This window comes from Cyprinus carpio, chromosome A15, assembly GCF_018340385.1.
Source record: "Cyprinus carpio isolate SPL01 chromosome A15, ASM1834038v1, whole genome shotgun sequence".
NCBI lineage: Eukaryota > Metazoa > Chordata > Actinopteri > Cypriniformes > Cyprinidae > Cyprinus > Cyprinus carpio.
This window is the reverse complement of record NC_056586.1, coordinates 21,574,067-21,594,066: the sequence shown is the minus strand read 5'-3', so window position 1 is coordinate 21,594,066 and position 20,000 is coordinate 21,574,067. Positions and strand designations below refer to the sequence as shown.

The 20,000-nt window shown below is 40.7% G+C and overlaps 1 protein-coding gene and 2 pseudogenes across 1 annotated transcript in view; all 3 read left to right on the top strand.

Moving 5' to 3' along the window:
- LOC109047164 (serine/threonine-protein kinase SIK3 homolog) overlaps nt 1–2,235 on the top strand; it is a 19,810-nt gene extending 17,575 nt beyond the window's left edge. The window contains 1 exon segment of the mRNA XM_042771537.1: nt 2,175–2,235. Coding sequence (XP_042627471.1) covers nt 2,175–2,187 — 13 coding nt within the window. The 3' untranslated portion in view covers nt 2,188–2,235.
- A 42-nt stretch (nt 2,236–2,277) lies between these two features.
- On the top strand, nt 2,278–6,051 carry LOC122147798 (annotated as a pseudogene).
- Nucleotides 6,052–6,087: 36 nt separating this feature from the next.
- Nucleotides 6,088–20,000, top strand: part of LOC122147797 — a 27,183-nt pseudogene continuing 13,270 nt past the window's right edge.

The window sequence follows — 20,000 nt, the reverse complement described above, 5'->3', positions numbered from 1 at the left end:
CAACACTGAGCGCTTCACCGGGACAGACTTGTGCCGGTATTCAGTAATGCGGTATATTGCGGTAATGAATATGCACGATATTGTTACCGTGGGCACTTCTAAATACAGAGAATAATTATATATTACAAATTATTCTGAATTTAGAATGCCTTTTTAAGAATACTGTTCCCATCAGCTGGTCAAAATGCACAGCACCGCTGTATGCTGCTTTAAGAACACGTGTGTGCTCTGATGTAAACAAACACGCGTGAGAAGCACATGGAGGAACACGTGAGAGACGCGCTGAATGAAAGCACATTCACTCTCTGACAGCAGATGGCGCTAAACTGCAGAAAATGCAGCCCTTACCCAGGAAACCCCATAAATAAAAACAGCTGCTACTTTCTAAAACATATTTAATTAATTTTAAATATCTATTTAGGTTTGTGGATTTGATATGGTGTTAATGAAAGAGCCAAATACTTTAATATTTAGACTTAATAGGCTATTTATTTTCAGACCTTTTTTTTTTTTTTTTCATTTTAATCTGGACTACAACATGCTCTAGATATTGTTTGAAAGTGTTTAGATTCTTTATTGTTCATTAACCTTTACATTAGGGCTTCATTAGTTAACAAACTGCCAATGAAGAATTCTTCTGAACATTCATTAATCTTAGCTATTCCAGTATTTAATAACACTTTGTTAAAATCAAAAGTTGCAGCTGTGTTATTTAATGAGCTAACATGAACTAAGACTTGTATTATTTTTTTTTTTAACAAAGATTAGTAACTTCTGTACAAATGTAGCTACTGCTCATTGTGAATGTTAATGCATTAACGAAGGTTAACTAATGAGGTCTTATTGTAAAGTGATACCTATCGGTCTTTATAGTTCTTTTGCAGTTTAATCTGTGTAAAACTTTTAACTTTATATATTTTTCTGTATTACTTTATTGTATTTAAATGTTCAGTTATTTTTGTTATAAGAAACAAGTTGTTTAACCTGTTATACTGTATTATGACCACTTTTTGCAACTAAATTTCAATACTGTGATAAAAGCATTAGCAATTAATCGCAACATGAAAATTTAATACCGGCATATCCCTAACCGGGAACAGTGTTGAGAACCACTGGATTCACGTCACCTACATTCATTCATGCTGTTAGGATATCAGTGTTCTGTATTTTACAGTCAACATGAAATCAATAATTTACTGTAAAAAAAAAAAAATCTTTGAAATTTAAAGCAAACGCAGCAGCTGTTGACAATGTTTTAAATTTCACAGATTGAACTTAAATTTACAAATAAAAAACCTTCACTGAAATAGTGTTAATATACCAAATTACTCTAATCTGTCACATGGCATTCTGGGAATGTCTTTTTACATTATTTCACTGTAAATTATAAGATGATTTGTTCTTTTTTACTTCTAAAAACTGTACATTACAGTATTTTAATCTAAAATCCCATTAGATTTAACCAAGGCTTTACTGTAGCATTTTTGCATCGTTGGCATTCTCTAGTGTAAGAAAAATCACATTTGTTTTCATCATCTTTCATCAGAATGTAACAGTGCTGCTGTAGGCAACTAACACTGATGTTAACCAGTAGTCAACTAGCTGTTTAGCTGCGGTCAGATCAGTTCTGAAAGCTAGTTGTAATCGAGACACATCCTGATCAGAAAGCCTCCTCAGAAGCGTGTGCAGATCTGAAACACCTTCACATTCCATTAGGGCTGGAAAATGTCTAGAAAAGTAAACAATATTCAAATTCTAAAGACATACTTTATGTGAAAGAAGAAAAACTACTGTGTTTTCTCCTAAGCCCACAAGAGGGCGCAATTAGCGAATATAAACCAAAACAAACACAGCATTTTTGTATTTTACTGCATGGTCATTTTATCTAACGACATGACTTTGTTTAAAGTGCTTAACATTTCTAACAGACATTCATAAATCACATTAATTTCCTAAACTTGCACACAAAGAAACTGCATTCAATGTGCTTTTTTTTTCAGTGAATATTTGAAATCTTTATTGTAATTTGACACTGTTTCATGTTGACTTTAGAACTCTCAGTGTTAGAGGGGTGGAGTTAGAACAGATTAGACTCCTCCCATATAATAGTAGTAGGAGGTGTGGTTATGCTAATGAGAGTCACACTCGTTCTCGTGTTTTGATTTGTGTTGCAGTCTGCAGTTTTGAGTCGCTTCCACACTTCTGCCTACGAGCAGTTTAAACCCGCACATGTTTTGGTGAGGGTGGTGTGAGCGGCGTCTTCATCGGGACCTATAACCCCTACCTCCAGGGGGCGTGTCTGAAAGGTGCCAGGGCTGGAGGGCTATCAGGGCTATCCGTCTGCGCTGCAGCAGGCTCTGCTCCTCGCCCACGCCGCTGGTGAGTACCGGCCGGCCCCAGCCGCACGTCACGCCCACCCTGCAGGGGCTCCTCTCGCCACGGCACTCGCTCACGGGACACGCTGACACACGCCTGCCGCCGCAGGACCTCGCCGCGCTGCTCAAACGCCAGAGCCCACGCCCAGCCCCGCCCCCCGCCACGGCCACGCCCACCAACCCACAGGACTACGGAGAGATGCTGCTGCTGCAGCGACTGGGCCAAGCTGCCGAGAGCTTAGAGCCCTCCCCTCCACAAGCCACGCCCACACAGCACTACCATCACCTGCTCCAAATCAGGACCCGCCAGCCGAGTGCCCCGCCCCTCCCCTCCCTCACTCGGAGAGCATGGAGGAGGACGACGAGATGCCGGCCTATCACGCAATGGGGCCTCCTTCTGGCCCACAGCCGCCGCCCACGCCTGCGCTGAGGGACACAAGCTGCTGGCTCCGCCCCTCGCAATGCAGCACGCCGCCATACTCCTCCCCCACACACAGACACGCCTACATGCACAGCAGCGCAGCGGCCAGAGGTACAGCACATTCACACACACTTACTCTCTGCTCTATTGTGTTTGCGTACAATATTGCCAAAGATTTAAACACGAAACAAAGAATGACAAGTAATTAGTCAAGTCAAATTCATTTATAATGTGCTTTTAATAGGAGCTTTACAAACACATACAATATAACAATAACAAATGACAAAAAATAGCATTAAAATAAGGTGGTATGGGATGAATAAAATATTTATATTCTATTTTTAATAAATGCTGTTCTTCTGAACTTTCTATTCATCTGTGAATCCTGAAAAATAAAATGTATCACAGTTTTCACAAAAATATTGTGCAGCTCAACTGTGTTCAACATTTGATTAATAATCACTAAAATTTTCTTGAGCAGCAAATCATCATATTAGAATGATTTCTGAAGATCATGTGACACCTGAAGACTGGAGCAATGATGCTGAAAATACAGCTGCGCATCACAGAAATACATTACAGTTTAACAGAGATTCACATAGAAACAGCTGTTTTAAACTAGTAATATTTCACTGTTTTTACAGTATTTCTGATCAAATAAATGCAGTCTTTAAAAAGTCTTAATTATTTCAAACTTTTGACTGGTTATGTATATACATATTATATATGTGATTGTTATTTGTGCTGCTGCTGCTGGTGTTGAGTGTGTTTGTTGTGTCTCAGAGGCGTGTGCTGGTGCTGGGCAGAGTGTCGGGTGATGGAGAGAGATCAAACGGCTACAGCTCACGCGCCGCACAGGCAGACACTTACAGACCACGAGCTTCATTACAGCGACACCACACCATCCAGACCTGCGACGATGCTTACGTACGTGTGTGTGTGTGTGTGTGTGTGTGTGTGAGTAAGTGTGTGGGTGTGTGAGTGTGTGTGTTGTGTGTGTGAGCGTTGTGTCTGTGTGTGTGAGTGAGTGTGTCTGTGTGTGTGTGTGTGTGTGAGTGTGTGTGTGTGTGTGTGTGTGTGAGCGTGTGTGTGTGTGTGAGTGAGCGTGTGTGTATGTGAGCGTATGTTTGAGCGTGTGTGTGTGTGTGTGTGTGTGTGTGTGTGTGTGTGTGTGAGTGAGTGTGTGTGTGAGCGTGTGTGTGAGCGTGTGTGAGTGAGCGTGTGTGTGAGTGAGTGTGTGTGTGTGTTGGTTGTCTGTGTGTGTGTGTGTGTGTGTGTGTGTGTGTGAGCATGTGTGTGATCAAGGAGCGCGTGTGTGTGTGTGTGAGTAAGCGTGTGTGTGTGTGTGTGGTGAGTGAGCGGTGTGTGTGTGTTGTGAGTGTGCGTGTGTGTTTGTGAGAGTGTGTGTGTGAGCGTGTGTGTGGGTGTTTGTGTGAGGTGTGTGTGTGAGTGAGCGTAGTTGTGTGTGTGAGGTGTGTGTGTGTGTCGTGTGTGAGGGTGTGAGCGTGTGTGTGTGTGTGGTGTAGTGATGTGTGTGTGTGAGCATGTGTGATGTGTGTGTGTGTGTGTGTGTGTGTGTAGATGTGTGTGTGTGTGTTAGCATGTGTGGTGTGTGAGCGTGTGTGTGTGTGTGTGTGAGCGTGCGTGTGTGTGTGAGCGTGTGTGTGTGTGTGAGTGTGTGTGTGTGTGTGAGCGTGTGTGTGTGTGTGAGTGTGTGTGTGAGCGTGTGTGTGTGAGTGTGTGTGTGAGCGTGTGTGAGTGTGAGCGTGTGTGTGTGTGTGTGTGTGGTGTGTGTGTGTGTGAGCACTGTGAGCAGTCGTGTGTGGCTGTGTGGAGCGTGTGTGTGTGTGTGTTGTGGTGTGCTGTTGTTGTGCGTGTGTGTGGTGTGTGTGTGTGTGAGATGTGTGTGCGGGGGTTGTGAGCGTGTTGTGTGGGAGAGTGTGGGTGAGTGTGTGTGAGTGTTGTGTGTGTGAGTTGTGTTTGGCGTGTGTGTGGAGTGAGGTGTGTGTGTGCATGTGTGTGTGTGAGAAACAATGGTGTGTGTGTGTGGTTGTTGGGTGTGTGTGGAGTGTGAGCGTGTGTGGTGAGCTGTGTGTGTGTGAGCGTGGGGTGTGTGTGGTGTGTGTGTGTGTGTGTGCGTGTGTGTTGTTGCGTTGTGTGTGTGGTTTGTGTGTCTGTGTGTGTGTGTGTGTCTGATGAGTGTGTGTGTGTGTGTGTGTGTGTGTGTGTGAGTGTGTGTGGTGTGCTTCAGAAATCATTCTTATATATGGATCAAATAAAGGCAGATTTGGTGAGCATTAAAAATATTACTGTGTGTGAGTGTTTGAGTGAGTGATGTGTAGTGGTGTGTGTGTCTGTGTGTGTGTGTGTTGGTGAGTGTGAGTGCGTGGGTTTGTGTGTGTGAGTGTGTGTGGTGTGTTGTGTGGGTGATGTGTGTGTGTGTGTTGAGTGTGTGTGTGAGTGGTGTGGTGGTGGTGTTTATATGTGGGTGAGTGTGTTGTGTGTGTGTGTGTGTGTGTGGTGTGTGTGTGTGTGTTGTTGTGTGTGTGGTGTGTGTGTGTTTGTTTGTGTGGGTGTTTGTGAAGCGTGTGTGTGTGGTGTGGGTGTGTGTGAGTGTGAGTGTGTTATTGCGGTGTGTGTTGTGTTGAGTGTGTGTGTGTGAGTGTGTGTGTGTGTGATGTGGTGATGTGTGTGTGTGTGTTTGTGGATGTGTGTTGTGGTGTTTTTTGTGGTGTTTGTATGTGTTTTTGTGTGTGTCTGGTGGGTGTGTGTGTGTGAGCTGTGTGGTGTGTTGTGTGTAAGGGGTATGTGAGCGTTGTTTGTGTGTGTATTGAGTGGGTGTTGTGTTGTGTGTGTGTGGTTGCAGGTGTTGTGTGTGTCCTAGGTGTGGGTGTGTGAGGTGTGTGGTGTGTGTGTATACAACGGCGAAGTGCGTGTGTATTTGTGTTTGTGTTTGTGTGTGTGTGTGTGTGTGTGTACCACGTGCGAGTGCGTGTGTGTCTGGTGTGTGTGTGTGGTGGGTGTTGTGAGTGTTTGTGAGGTGTGTGTGTGTATACACGTGCGAGTGAATTGTGTGTGGGTGTGTGTGTGTGTGGAACGTGTGTGTGTGTGTGTGTTTATACACGTGCGAGTGCGTGTGTGTCTGTGTGTGTGATCGTGTGTGTGTGTGTGTGTGTGTGACTCTGCTCCAGCGTTGACCTCTCGTCCTCTTATTCCTGTAGGAGCAGGCAGAGTCCATGTCTGGAATGAGCTTATGTGTGCTGGGAATGCGAGTAATCTCCGCCCGCATGTATGGACATAGTCCTTCAGCCCATGCGTTGTCCTCTGACAGGAAGCCAGCAGCTGCAGCAGAAGGGAGGGGTTCAGGAGGAGGTGAACGGCACACTTAGGCAGACACCACTACGTATATTGTTAGCGAGTGCACTCACTAGAGTAACGGGTAGTTGTGTGCTTGTGTTTTATCGTGTGACTTGGAGGCAGACGTTCTCCCCCGGGGTTTTATCCAGCTACTGCTAATCCCCTTGTAAACCTCCTGTAGTCCAGTGGGGAACGATGCTTGCTAAGCTACAAAACCCCCGATCTTTGCCAGTACAGCGTGGAGCAGTCCTGGTTCCCTACTGAACACAGGTACAACAACAGTGCCGCACTCACACACGCTCATTGCACAAACTCCACTGTATGAACTCACAGCTAGTGGTTTCAAGGAACACGAATTTTTACCTTTGCAGTCTAAATTCGGAAATATGGTAGATGAGCCGTTTCTTCTTAGTATCTCCTCCTCGTACTCGATGGCTCACTATGGGGTTGCCAGATTGAAGATGTTAGAACAGAAACGGTGTGGATTGGACAATGAAAGGTACTATTCTGGCATCCCTGTACCCTGTTTCGGTATTTAGTTCTGCAACCCGGGCATTGAGAAGACTATTGAGTTAAAATGGCATTATGGGCTTAGTCCACACATGTTGATAATGAGGAAAAGCACTATTCCACTAATGCCACGCTTCAAAGTATAATAACTGACTGTAGTTGTTGTATTATCTCTGAGAAGCCATTACCGATACCTCAGCTTCGCCTTGTTTTGCCAATTAAATACTTTCAATGTTTTATGGGTATTTGTATGGCATTAGATTACAGTCAAAAAAATTCCATAAGAAATACACAACAAACTGCAAAAAACTGCAGCATGCTTATAATTAACAGCAGAATGTTACAGTATTCTGTTAGATATACGTAATGTTCTCGTATCCTGAACACTTTAATGGCGTGTTCTGTGTGTTTTCCTCCTCTGGTATGTTGTGTGGGTGTTTGCTGTATTACGGGCTTAATATTTGGGGGTGTGGGTGTGAACGTGCTATGTGTTTTGTTCGCAAACCCCTTCATTCGTTTCTGTCTGTCGGGGTGTCCGTGGGTTTGTGGACCTGCACCGCAGGGGTATTTATAGCCTCTCCCGTATGTTTCCTGCTTCCACCTGGGGAGCGGCTCGAATTGGCTGCAAGTTGTAACAATCATCCGCCCCTCGTCCCACACCAAAAACCCCTTATAACCGTTGCCGATAGTTGGAGCGGCGCTTCATGCAAGGCAAGCCCAGATTCTTAACGTATATACAACATCGAAGAGACGTCATTACCAGTGACCCGACCACAAACCCAAAGTATGTTGACGTGAAGACCTGTGCTGCTGATCGGATATGTTCCGGTACCCCCGTCGACTCCTTTCCCTTGCCGAGGGTGACATTACGACTCTCAGGGTGCGTCGTTTATCTAAAACTTTAATTCTTCATTTCCCTGTGTTTGATTTTTAGCCAAGTGAACATTATTTTTATGGACTAATGGTTAGGGTGAGGAATTATGAATCATATAATTGTTCTATGTGTATTTTCCTGTAAAAGGACATTGTTATGATGGTTATGACATTATTAAAAGAATGAAGATTATTTAAAAAACCGTTCTAGGTTGTGGGGTTTTTTGCGAGAGGAACAGGCCTCAGGGTATTGAGTGATTTCGTGCACTTGGGGGGTTGTTTGACTTTCCCGCTTCTGTTGATTGCTTTTTTTTCTTGCCTCTGTGTTATTCTTGCATCGTGTCCCTCCTTCATTTCCATCCCCTAACCGTCCCGGAGTGGCTGTGACAGGTGCAATTGTGGGTAGTTTGACCAGATAGTGCTTTAGCAGCTCACAGATGATCGTTGTTGGGATAGTCAGTTGAGGTCAGAGGCTTAATATATTGTTTTTATTTTTTGTGGAAAATGTGTAGATTTTGGGAAAGGTGTTTTGGGGTATATTTAGTAGTGGTTCTTAGTGCAGTGTTTTATGTCTGTTCTGAACTTGTATTTAATTGATGCACATAGACTCTCTCTGAGGTTAAAGCATTGGGATTTTTGACCGGTTTTCGTCATGTCGTTTGATTAGGTCCAAACTGCTGTCATGTATGACCTGTCATTAGAGTCTGTGATGAGTGAACCAGTACCTCAGTGAACCCTTCACGTCCTTTCCTTCATCTCACAACTGCTCCTCCTCTTCTTCACTCCTTTATAGAGCTTTAAAAACATTTTCTCCAGTTTTTTTTTATGCTTTCCTGAGTTTTTTTGGGAAAAATACTACAAAGTGCAACAACAATGGTTAAAAAGATTCAAAACAAACTGAGAAATAATAAATATGTATATTAATACAAGAAATGGATTTTAATAGGGACAAGAAGTGTGGGAGGTGGTGTGTGAATGTTGGTGTGTGTGGTGTTGAACACTTGTTTGGGTATTCAGTAGAATAGTTAGTAATACACCTCAACACCTCAGCGCCATAACTGAAATGAGCACCGTCGCACCTCTATTATATTATATTTTATATGTTTCTGACGATGTCTACAGCTGACTTCCCTACGAACAGACTCACACAAAAAAGATTTTTGCCTACTAAACGACAATCTATTATTAATTATAAACCGCACACTCGTATATGTATTAATTATAAACCGCTCTGCCATCTACGACTTCATCAAAAGCCATCCGGCTGTCTCGCGATGTTGTTGTGAGATCTTGTGGAGAACCTCAGCTCTGACTCCAGAAGACGCGAATGGTGTTTCGAAAGCTTCGAGGGAATTGGCACGATTGTCATATGAAAGCCTCTCAATCAATCATATTAGGAATGATTTCTGAAGATCATGTGACACCTGAAGGACTGGAGTAAGTGATGCTGAAATATAAAGCTGCGCGCTCACAGACAGAAGTTTTACTTTCAACATCTACATTTCATAAAACAATATTGTTCCTACTCCTTATAATAAATCATGTGCTTCCGAGACGCAGAATCGGTGTCTGGATTTCAAGAACAAACTAATTCCTTTTCAATCACAATCAACCTTTTATCGGATTCGCCAAATCGCATGCCAAACGATTTCATTCACGATTCTCTAAAATTGATCCGAATTGCGCTGTTTCTCCGGAGTTCGAAACGACTCACTGATTCGATCATGAACCGTTTAGGTGCGAAGTCTCCCAGTGAACTGAAATTCACAAGAAACTCTGGGAGATCTTTGAGCGCGGCGCGTCTGATGCTGCCTAAATGGCGTAGCTAAGGTACTAATGTCCGAAATTTAGGATTAATTCTATGTACTGTGAAGAATCGATAGTTTAGTGTGCAAAACCTGTTCAGTTTTTTTGTGAAGTGTAAATCTGCTGGTAAAGGAGTGATCCTGTTCAAGGCTCCACTGAAAACGCTCTGACATGCAGGACACCTCAACATCAGTGGTCGTGTTTAAGGTTAAAAAATGAAACATTAAATATAACACAGATTAATATAAACGTACTCATTTTGGAGTTATGATCAGGCTGAACTTTACCTCAGAGCCACACTTACCGTTAGAGAGCACTGCGTCTCGTGTTCCTGCCAGTGTTGCTTTATACTTTTCAACCATTAAGAATATCGGGGAACGTCCCTTTCTTTCCGAACATGCTGCACAACTCCTTGTTCACAATCTCTATGTTCTGCTGTCCAGAGCGCTTGGACTATTGCACGCTCTCTTGGGCAGGTCTTCAGCCAGTTTTCTATCAACACCTCTACAACATTAAATCCAAAATGCCACGACAGCAAGATTAATTTTTAATGAGCCGAAAAGAATACACGTCACACCTCTATTTATCAGTTTGCACTGGCTATCAATAACTTTTCCCAAATTCATAACTTCAGAGTTATGTGCCTCTAGAAGCTTGCGTTCTGCAAGTGAATATCGCTTGATTGTTCATTTGCCCAAAGAAGCACTAAAGTCCACTTTTTACGGACCTTTTTAAACGATTCCCCTGCCTAACTCAATCCTTAAGCATCTTCAAAGAATCGGCTTACAACAAATCTTCTTTGCCATCTTTATTTGACCCTACCTAACCTCTAACACTCCTCTATTCTAATTCTATTCTTAAAAAAATAAAATAAACAATCTAGCTAAAAGCTAGCTTTTAGAATCTTTTTTTGTATTCTAATCTTTTGGTTTTCGATCTGTTTTCATTTTCATTTATTACAACAAATTAACAAAAGCAAATAAAGACCTCTATCACTAGCTTTGCTGCTCTATTCTTTTTCTATTCTAATCTGTTTTTCCTTTTTAGTTATTATATGTATTTAAAAGACCCTTTGCGTACGTGCAACTGTGGTTATAGTGGCTAACCTGTGCGTAGACTCTGTTATAGCACTTATATATCATTGGCTCTTCACTGTTGTTTCATTGATTGCTTGCGCAGGGGTCCCTCCATACTGCCAGTCAAATTTGTCTTTAAAAGCCCAGTCTGCTAAATGACTTCAATGGGTCCTCACCATGATCTCGTTATAAATCGCCGCTGCGAATGAACGACAACAGTCTACAAGTTGAAACACTTCGTTGTGTTACTGTTTTATATATTCTTTATCACAATACATTTTTGTATATACGTTTGGATTAACTATCTAGCCGGAGTAGACAGATATTTGAATTTTCTGTCATAACCAGATAACTGGAATAAGTCAATATATCTGAGCTTAACAAGCTTGCTGGTGCTAAGGTGGGGTAATTTTAAATATACAGTGTAATTTTTTATCAGTGCCATACCTCCGGAGCACCGTTGGTAACTTTTTTAATCATCAGATCTGAGGAATGATGTGTTATCGAGGTAGCATGTTGCTCAGGAGTTGCTTTACAGCATCCATGAAGCTTTGAGAAGGAAACAAATCATTATGGAATGGGAGGCATAATTGTCCTCCAAAAGTGTTCTTCGCTGGACAGACAGACAAAGCTTTGATTATTCACTCGTGTCATGTATAACTGTGATGTTGTTTCTTGCTAAACAACAAACTTTGTTATTTTCTTCCTGATTAGAAGAGGGGGATAGATCAGAAGAGGGGTCAGCTCGTTTTCTCTCAGGTTCTCAAGTGTAAGGCTTCAACAGTGAACATTACTCCTTCGTCAGCGTAGTCCAATATCTTTATCACAACAGATAAATGTATATCCTGACTCCATATAAGGGTTTATTTTGGGGAAAATTGCATTTGAGCAGTTATATTTATAAAATATTATGTGCTAATATAAAATTAATTTAATTAGTCTCTATATAAAATTGCAAAATAAATCTATCTATCAGTACTTTTTTTTTTACTTCAAGTTAACATAAAAAAGTTGAGTAGTCCTTGTACTTTTCACTTCGATTAAAATTGAAAAGGAGACACTTTTCTCTTTTACTGGGAAGTAATATTTTATTATACGTATCTGTACTTTTTTACTCAATGTAACTTGAATGTGTGACCATTCGTCCAAGCACTGCTGTCCTGATTCACACGCACGCACTCATAGAGCCGTGATGACCCACGGGCTTGACCTCTGACCTCTGAACCTCTGACCTCATGTCCCTCTGCACCGTGACCTCCACCAGAAACACTTTCCCTCTCACAGACGTGGCTCACCATGGACGCGTATGAAAACACTTCACCTGACGACTGTGAGTGATGATTCTCTCTGACAGCTTGTCATTTCTGATATTTCAGCTTTCACTTGATTAAAAACTGACAGCGCCCTGCTAAAGAACTACATATACCCATAAGCCCCTGATCTGAGAAACCACTGTTACTGTGGAAACGGCAATCTGAGGTCTTATTTTTCCTTGGTTAGTGACCACTCTCATGTAATTCACTGTGATGATGGATGCAGAGTATTGTGGGTAAGGTGTTTATATATTGTGCATATATATATTTTACTGTAAGGTATATTGTATTTGTAAAAGCTCATTGTGAATCTGTAAATGATGAATTGTAAATTCAAAACCGTATGTCATGTGGTCCTCCACCAGCAGGTAGGCGCTACCTAGTTAAGCTGCAGCTGAAAGCAGGTAAGAGGGAGAGAAACTTCTGTCATCGATTTACTACTCCCTCGTGTTGCTCCAGACCTGCTTAGACTTCTCTCTTTCCATTCTGTTGAACCACAAAGATGGAAAATGTTGCGGCTTAACAGTTGAAATGAGCACCGTTTCACTGGTAAAAAATACTGTGAAGTAAACGTGCTCATCAGCTGTTTAATATTTATTCAAATAATTTTTTCTTTTGCTTGTGTATCCGCCTAGATGAAAATACCTCAATAAATCAGTGTGTGTGTGTGGGTGTATGTATGTGTGTGAGAGAGAGAGTGTGAGAGTGTGTGAGCAGAGGGTGAAAGTAAGGATTAACATTTAACCGCTCTCGTTACTGTAATTGAGTAACTTTTTTTGGTGTAATTCTACTTTTTAAGTAATCTGTATTATACTTTACTTAGTTATTTTGTTTGAAGTATTGTACTTCGCTACATTAAAACACTTAATTACTGAGTAACCCCTGCCATATTTATGCTTTAATTATGCAGTGTAAGCGTTCTTACCCAGGGAGACCAAACTAGCAGCTTATAAATCTCGACAAGCGACATCAACCCTTCGCTAGCGTGTAGCGTTAGAGGTAAGCTAAAATAATTGCATCGTGTTTCATTGGTGGTTAAAATGAAGCTTTGACATTTTAGCAGAGTTTTCACAAATTTTAGCCAACAGACAGTGGCTGCGGAGTTTGCGATATATAGCGTCTGCTATAATATCAGAATTGTTGTTTTAAATGATGTGCGCACGGGCGCATTTATAGTGCTTTCTTTCACTGTGTTATTCGTCTGCTAAAATGCATTTAGAAGTCGATCACAAATGAAGATATAGGTAGGACAGTACAATTTACATATTTCTATCCATTTCACTAGTATATCAAAATCACACAAAGAATGCCCGTCTTTATATATATATATTTTTACAACGAGTTCAGTAACAAGTTAAATTAAGAGACTTTGCGATTTAGACGCCTGCTATTATATTTTTGCTCTTCTTCTATTTCTACAACAAAAAATAATTCAAACACAGCCGCAAAGCACAGTTTTCGTCTCTGGAGCAACATGACGGTGTTCTAGATAGATCAACGTTTAAATGGTCGGTTCAGTCCGCAATGACTCACTTATTAACAGTGACTTACTTGTACCTACTGGCCATTTAATTTCACATTTAAAATTATCTTTTGATTTTTTTTAAATAATTAATTTCTTATCATTTCAAATGAGTATTCAGCATTTATGTCTTGTCATAGTATTATTCGCTGCATTTATGGCTGCAGGTTATTTTGCATTCAATCTTCTGCACACTAAACAGTGTGTAAATACATCTACATGCCACTTCCGATGAAGCTTGGGATCAGGTGTTTATATCTAAACTGTGGGCTGTGAAGCCTATAATCTATCCCATTTTGACTCCACTCCACTATTGCGTCTTAGCTAAGTAATTTTACTCTAGGTAAATTTTAAATGAGGCTTCTTTTACTTTTACTTGGTGATTTTGGGCAGGTACTTTTTTATGTAGTAAAATTTCATTAATGTAATATGAGTACTTTTTGCTTGGTAGAATCTTGTGTATGAGTGTAGTGTGTGGGGAGGTATGTGTGTGTGTGTGTGTATGTATGAGTGTGTGTGTGTGTGTATATGAAAGTGTAATGTGTGTATTGTGATGTGTCAATGTGAGAGAGAGGGGGTGTGTGTGTGTGTGTGTGCTCTGAGTGTGTGTGTGCTGTGTGTGTGCAGGAGAGAGTTTGGTAGTATTAATGGCTGTGAGTGTCCTTGAGTCAATGTGTGTTAATCGTAATCTGTGAGTGTGTGTCCAGATGTTCCTCAGAGTTGTGTGTGTGTTTGGGATCTTTATTCTCTTGAGTGTTTTGGTCTTCGTTTTAGGAGATAGAATGCCAGGAACTCTTCTTATGCTCTGCTCTCATTGTTGATCTCAGACTGTATTTACGAGCAAATAATTGCAAAACACACACACACCTTTTCCTTTACACTGACACACAGAGAATAATCATTTACAGCACCTGATGAGGGCTCTGTACTGGTTTATTTATTTTTTGTTGTTGATTTTTTCCATGAGTTTGTCTAGAGTAATATCAGGCTGGGTTTTTGACTTTCTGGCGTCATTTCTTCACGCGGTTAATGGGTATTTATTACAGATGATCTTGTTAAAGATGCAGAGGTAGGTCTTCCTGTTCACCAATTAGCTACTCGACTGAAGCTTGCAGTTCAGCTCAGGTCTGTGTTCGCGTCTTCTGATGAATGCTTCATCCATATTTGACGAAATCTGTTTGATTCTTGATTTGATTGTTTAATTCAGTCTAATTTGATATTACTTAATCTTTTTTAATTTTTTTTTTTTTTACATTTTTTTTTAAAAAGAATTTTTATTTTTTTATTTTACTTTTTCTTTTTTAATTTGTTGTTCATTTATAAAAATGTAATTTAGGAATGTTGTTCATTTGTGAATTCATGCAGTTCATAAGCGCATTAATTCAATACAGCTTCAAAATGTTGTATGTTAAAAGCAGATCAAAATTCGCGTTAACCAACATTTAGTAAATGCTTTAGGTTTTGTTCCATTCTTAGGTTTGGATTCATTAGAAATATAAACATGAACTGAAACACATTTTAATCGAATAATGTGTACTTCAGACATCAAGCTGGCTGAAGGTGATCATTTGTCTCTTTGTTTTTCACTAATAGAACCTAGACAGGAGAAAACTTTAGAAACCTCATGTTTTGTTTTGTAGTTTAGAGATCTAGTAGCAGAGGTGGTTAGGAGTTGGGGTGAGTGATGATGATGACTTTTGGGGATGATGAGAATCTCTGTTTTTACACGACAAAATGGAGAACAGATACATCAACCCGTAAGATTCACCTCTTTATTACAGGCAAGGGCAGAGAGGAAGCCCGAAGGTTAATAATAATAGTATGTCACTATCTGGTGGGGAGGCGAGATGGACAGGCGTATGTGTTTGTGTTGTTCACTGTCTGCTGGCTGTGAGATCAAGTATGGAGGCTCTTCGGCTGTTTTGTTCAGTGTTTCAAACCTTTGGACTCTGTTGCTTCTCCAACAGAATCACTATTATAGTGTTTTTTGATCTTAATGAAATATGTTTTATGATCTGTCAAATGTTAACTTTGCCAGAATGCTGAAGCCGGTATGATCGCGGGGTTGACACAGGTTAGCATGGATCTGAAGGAAATGTGATGGTGTGGTACATTTTCTGCTTTGATATAACTGGCCAAGAGATGAATTATGAATCATCTGGACTCCACACGTCTGATCTTTTGTCTGATACGTCTTCTGAAGATGATGTTGTGAAAACTGTATCTGAGGGCAAATAAACGTGAAGATCCTGAGTGAGTAAGCGTATACCGTTATTGTAGGCAGATCCACTGACCAGCAGTGCCCTCGTTTAATATGAAATGTACAGAGATGAATTATCAACGCACTTGAGTAAATCAGACTGAACTGGGAGAGAAGCCTCAGCAGTTTTCTCTTGTAGTTTACTGCTTTATCTTCCTGCGTGATGAGCCTGTGCTTTACATGTCTGATAGATGTCTGTGTGTGTCTGCGTGTGTAGTCCATCCCGATTGTGTATGGTTGTTTTGGGTTTTTGGTGTTGTTGGGTTTTTTTTTTGTTTTTTTTGTTTTTTTTTTTTTTTTTTTGGTGTTGTTGTGTGGTGTGTGTGTGTGTGTGTGTGTCGTGTCAGATCCCATTCCAGTGTGTGTGTGTGTGTGTGGCTGTGTCTGCATGTGTGTGTGTGTATGGTGTGTGTGTGTATGTCTGTATGGTGTGTGTGTGTGCGTGTCCGTCCGTGTGTGTGTGTGTGTCTGCAGATGCGGAGAATCTGATCCAGCTGGACATGGGGGCTCTGGTCACTCTCCTCGTGGCTAATATCACAGTGACCGTTCACGATCCCGGATGGGCCTTTTTACAGCCATCTGCCTCAGCCCAGAAGCCAGAGGCAGCTATCAGGGGAATAAGGAGTTGTGTGATGTTCCGCAGATGGTGGCTGGAAAGCAGCAGTGAATCAGGAGGGAGTATTCAGATGGGTCTGTGTTTTCTCTCTTCAGCCTCTGACAGAGTGAATCTGATAGAAAAATCCCAGTCAGTCCAGACTAGACGCGGTATCAATTCTTGTCTGGAGTCAGAGACAGCACATCTCTCCTACTGCTAACACTCAGAAGTCACTCGTAATCCTCATGTTCCTTCCCATATACTGTACCTAAACATATAATGGTAGTGGCGTCCAGGGGTTTTTCAAACTGGGGATCTAGTGTGTTATATAATATTTAGAAAAAATATAATTAGTAAAAATTGTAGATATAATCATAATAATAATGGCAATAAAAGTTGTGTACTAAAACTGGCATTATGAGGGTTTTACGTTCCTGATTTTGTTCCTAAGAATAGTCTCAAAATCATTATTAATATTCTATTGAGCAATAGAATTATTATTTATATTTTCCAGTTTTAAAAATCTGAAAATAATAGTGGTGGGTGAAATTTACTTACTTTATAATATTAATAGCATAAATAGAAGCTTCAAGCAAAAATCAAAATCAGATGTTTTACACTTAGCCAATAAAAATGTAATTGTTTTTTTCACATATAATTCAATTCAAATAGCTTTATTGGCATGACAAAAAAAAAAGAGCATTTTTTGTGCTATGGCCCAAAAGCATTAAGAACAACTAAAAGAGAGGAAATGGTTTAACATCTGAATATTTATTTATATGTATAACTAATATGTAATAAATAATTCATATGGAAATGTCATATATACCTATAGATACATATATAGGAAATAAATAAATAAAAATAAAATAAAATAAATTAAAAATAATATTAATAGTAAAGTTTTTTCCTGTAGCAACTGTTGAACTGGAGAATTGTAAACATGATGTACAACGTGTAACAGTATTTTAGTTTTGGCCTGCAGTATACTAGTGATATATATATATATATATACTGTATATATAGATACCACACACACACACACCACACACACAATAACGTATTCACCAAAAACCTTATAGATATATAAATATATACACAGTAACCAATACTATTATATAAGAGGCCGACTCTCTCGCAAAGACTAAGATCATATTAAAGCTCATCATTTGGACTAGGTACGAATGATTAATGTTAGTTATTACACACTGTAAGGCGGTGCCGCCATTGTATGATTGCCGGTAGCTGCCGCGTGTATTTTGTATGGCCATTTCCAAGCGTCTGGGCTGCAGCGTACGGGCAGTACAGCTCTACAGCGCGGCGCAAACACAGGAGCAAAGCAGTCACGTCGGCCTGAAGGCACGTTTCCGCTTCATCTTTACATCTCGGGGATTCATTCCTGAATCCTCTTTGCGCTGATTTCACGTTCCTGTAAAAGTAAGCATTCGTCGCTTGTGTTGATGCTTTAAATAAATAAAGTCTGTCTTTACTCTTAGCGCGAGTGCTGCCGGCTCAATTAAAGACTTCGTCACAGAGCGGAGGGGATTTTATTTGAGTTTTCCACAATCTCTGTTTCTCCAGTTTTTATTAAAACTCTTGAACAGCTTCTGTGGCAGATAAAAGCGCTGGATCATTTATCATCGCTACAAAAACACCTTTCAAATGACCAAAAACTCAATCAGTCTACCACGGTTTACATGCCCTTCAAGACAAACCACAGTCAGCTCCCTGATGTGAGAATACTGAGAAATGTGTCGTAGTAGGCTTCGTAAGGAATAGCCAAGTTTAGATGGTTAACAAAATTACTTGTTTTGGTTTTGGTTTGTTTGCTTTATTAAATCAAATTGTACTTTATTTTTTTTAAAATTTAAGATTCAACTTTTACACACATTTGCTTCAAACGTAAGCTTCCCCGAAATGGCCTGAGAATGAAATTTTTCTAGCAAGAAATTGCTTTACAGCCAATTTGCTTATCATAAAAAAAGCGCTACTTTCTAAAATAAACTTGAGGTGGGTGTGTATTTCCCACAGAAAAAACGGCAGTATGGAATCAGGGGTTTGGGCTCATGGTGATGTTAATGATAGGGCAAGCGTCCAGCCAACATAAGCAGCAGCAATAAATACACCACTTGAAAGCTCAAGAAACTTGAATACTGATATGTATTCAGTATAATTATTAGTATTAGTGTGTATGTGTGTGTGTGTTCATCTCCATGACATCATCAGAGCTCCAGTTTTTAATCAGCTATTTCATGTCTTTGTCTCTTTGTGTGAATTTACAGAGCTCGTTTTCTGAGGTATTTTTTTCTCTGCAGTTTCCCGGGCTAAGGCAGGAGAAAAACAACAAACCACACCTACAACACAATATCAGCTTTTCACATCAGCCTCACAGGCCACTCACACTCACTCACACACACACACTACATTTACACACACTCCCACACACACACACACACACACACACACACACACTCACACACACAGGCCACACACACACACACTCCACACACAGGCCACACACACACACACACACACACAGGCCACACACACACACACACACACACCACACTGCCCACACACACACACAATGTCCCCACACACACACACACACACACACACACACACACAGTACACACACACACACACACACACACTGCACAGATACACACACACACACACACACACACAGATACACACACACACACACACACAAACAGATACACACACACACACACACACACACACACACAGATACGCACACACACACCTGGGCCCCACACACACACTCACACACACACACAGATGCACACACACACACACACACAGATGAACACCACTGAACACACACAGTACCTGCATTACACACACACACACACACACACACACAACACACATACACACACACACACTGATACACACACACACACACACAGATACACACTCACACACACAGTACACACGTACACACACACACACACACACAGTACGCACCACACTGTACACACACACACACCACACACCCACTCACACACACACACACACACACACACTCACTCACTCACAAAAAACAAAAAAAAAAAAATACACACACTAAGTACACGTACACACACACTCACACACAGTAAAAAAAAAAAATCGTACACACACACACACAACACACACACACACACACACACACACACACACACACAGTACACACACGTACACACACAAACACACAGTACACACACAACGTACACACACACACACAAACACACACAGTACGCACACACACTGTACACACACACGCGCACACACACTCAACACACACACACACACACACACACACTCTCAAACAGACAGTCTCACACACACACGCGCACACTACACACACACGTACACACACACACCTGACACCCCCCACCCCGGCTCTCCATCCTAGATTCATTACTTCAGACTCATGTGCCTCTAGAAGCCTCTTTGTTCTGCAGAGTGAGCGCCACTTTGTTATTGCTCATTCCAAAGTTATACACAGCTCACGTTCACTGACTTTTTCATTAACTGTTCCTCCTGCTGGAGTGATCCACTCAACTCAATCCTTGAGACATCTTCAAGAATTGACTAAAAACACCTTTATTTGACCCTATAAATCTAGCACTTTCTGTACTATTTTAATTATTCTACTTCATCTATTTAATTTCTTAAAAAAAAACTAGGTTTCTATTTTTTTCTATTCTTCCTCTTATTTTTACTTTGTGTGTGTGTGTGTGTGTGTGTGTGTATATATATATATGTGTACTGTGTTAGGATAACCAAGACTTATCATTTGCACTTATATATCGTTGCTCTTTTGTTAGTTTTGATTGCTTCTATTGTCCTCATTTGTAAGTCACTTTGGATAAAAGCATCTAAT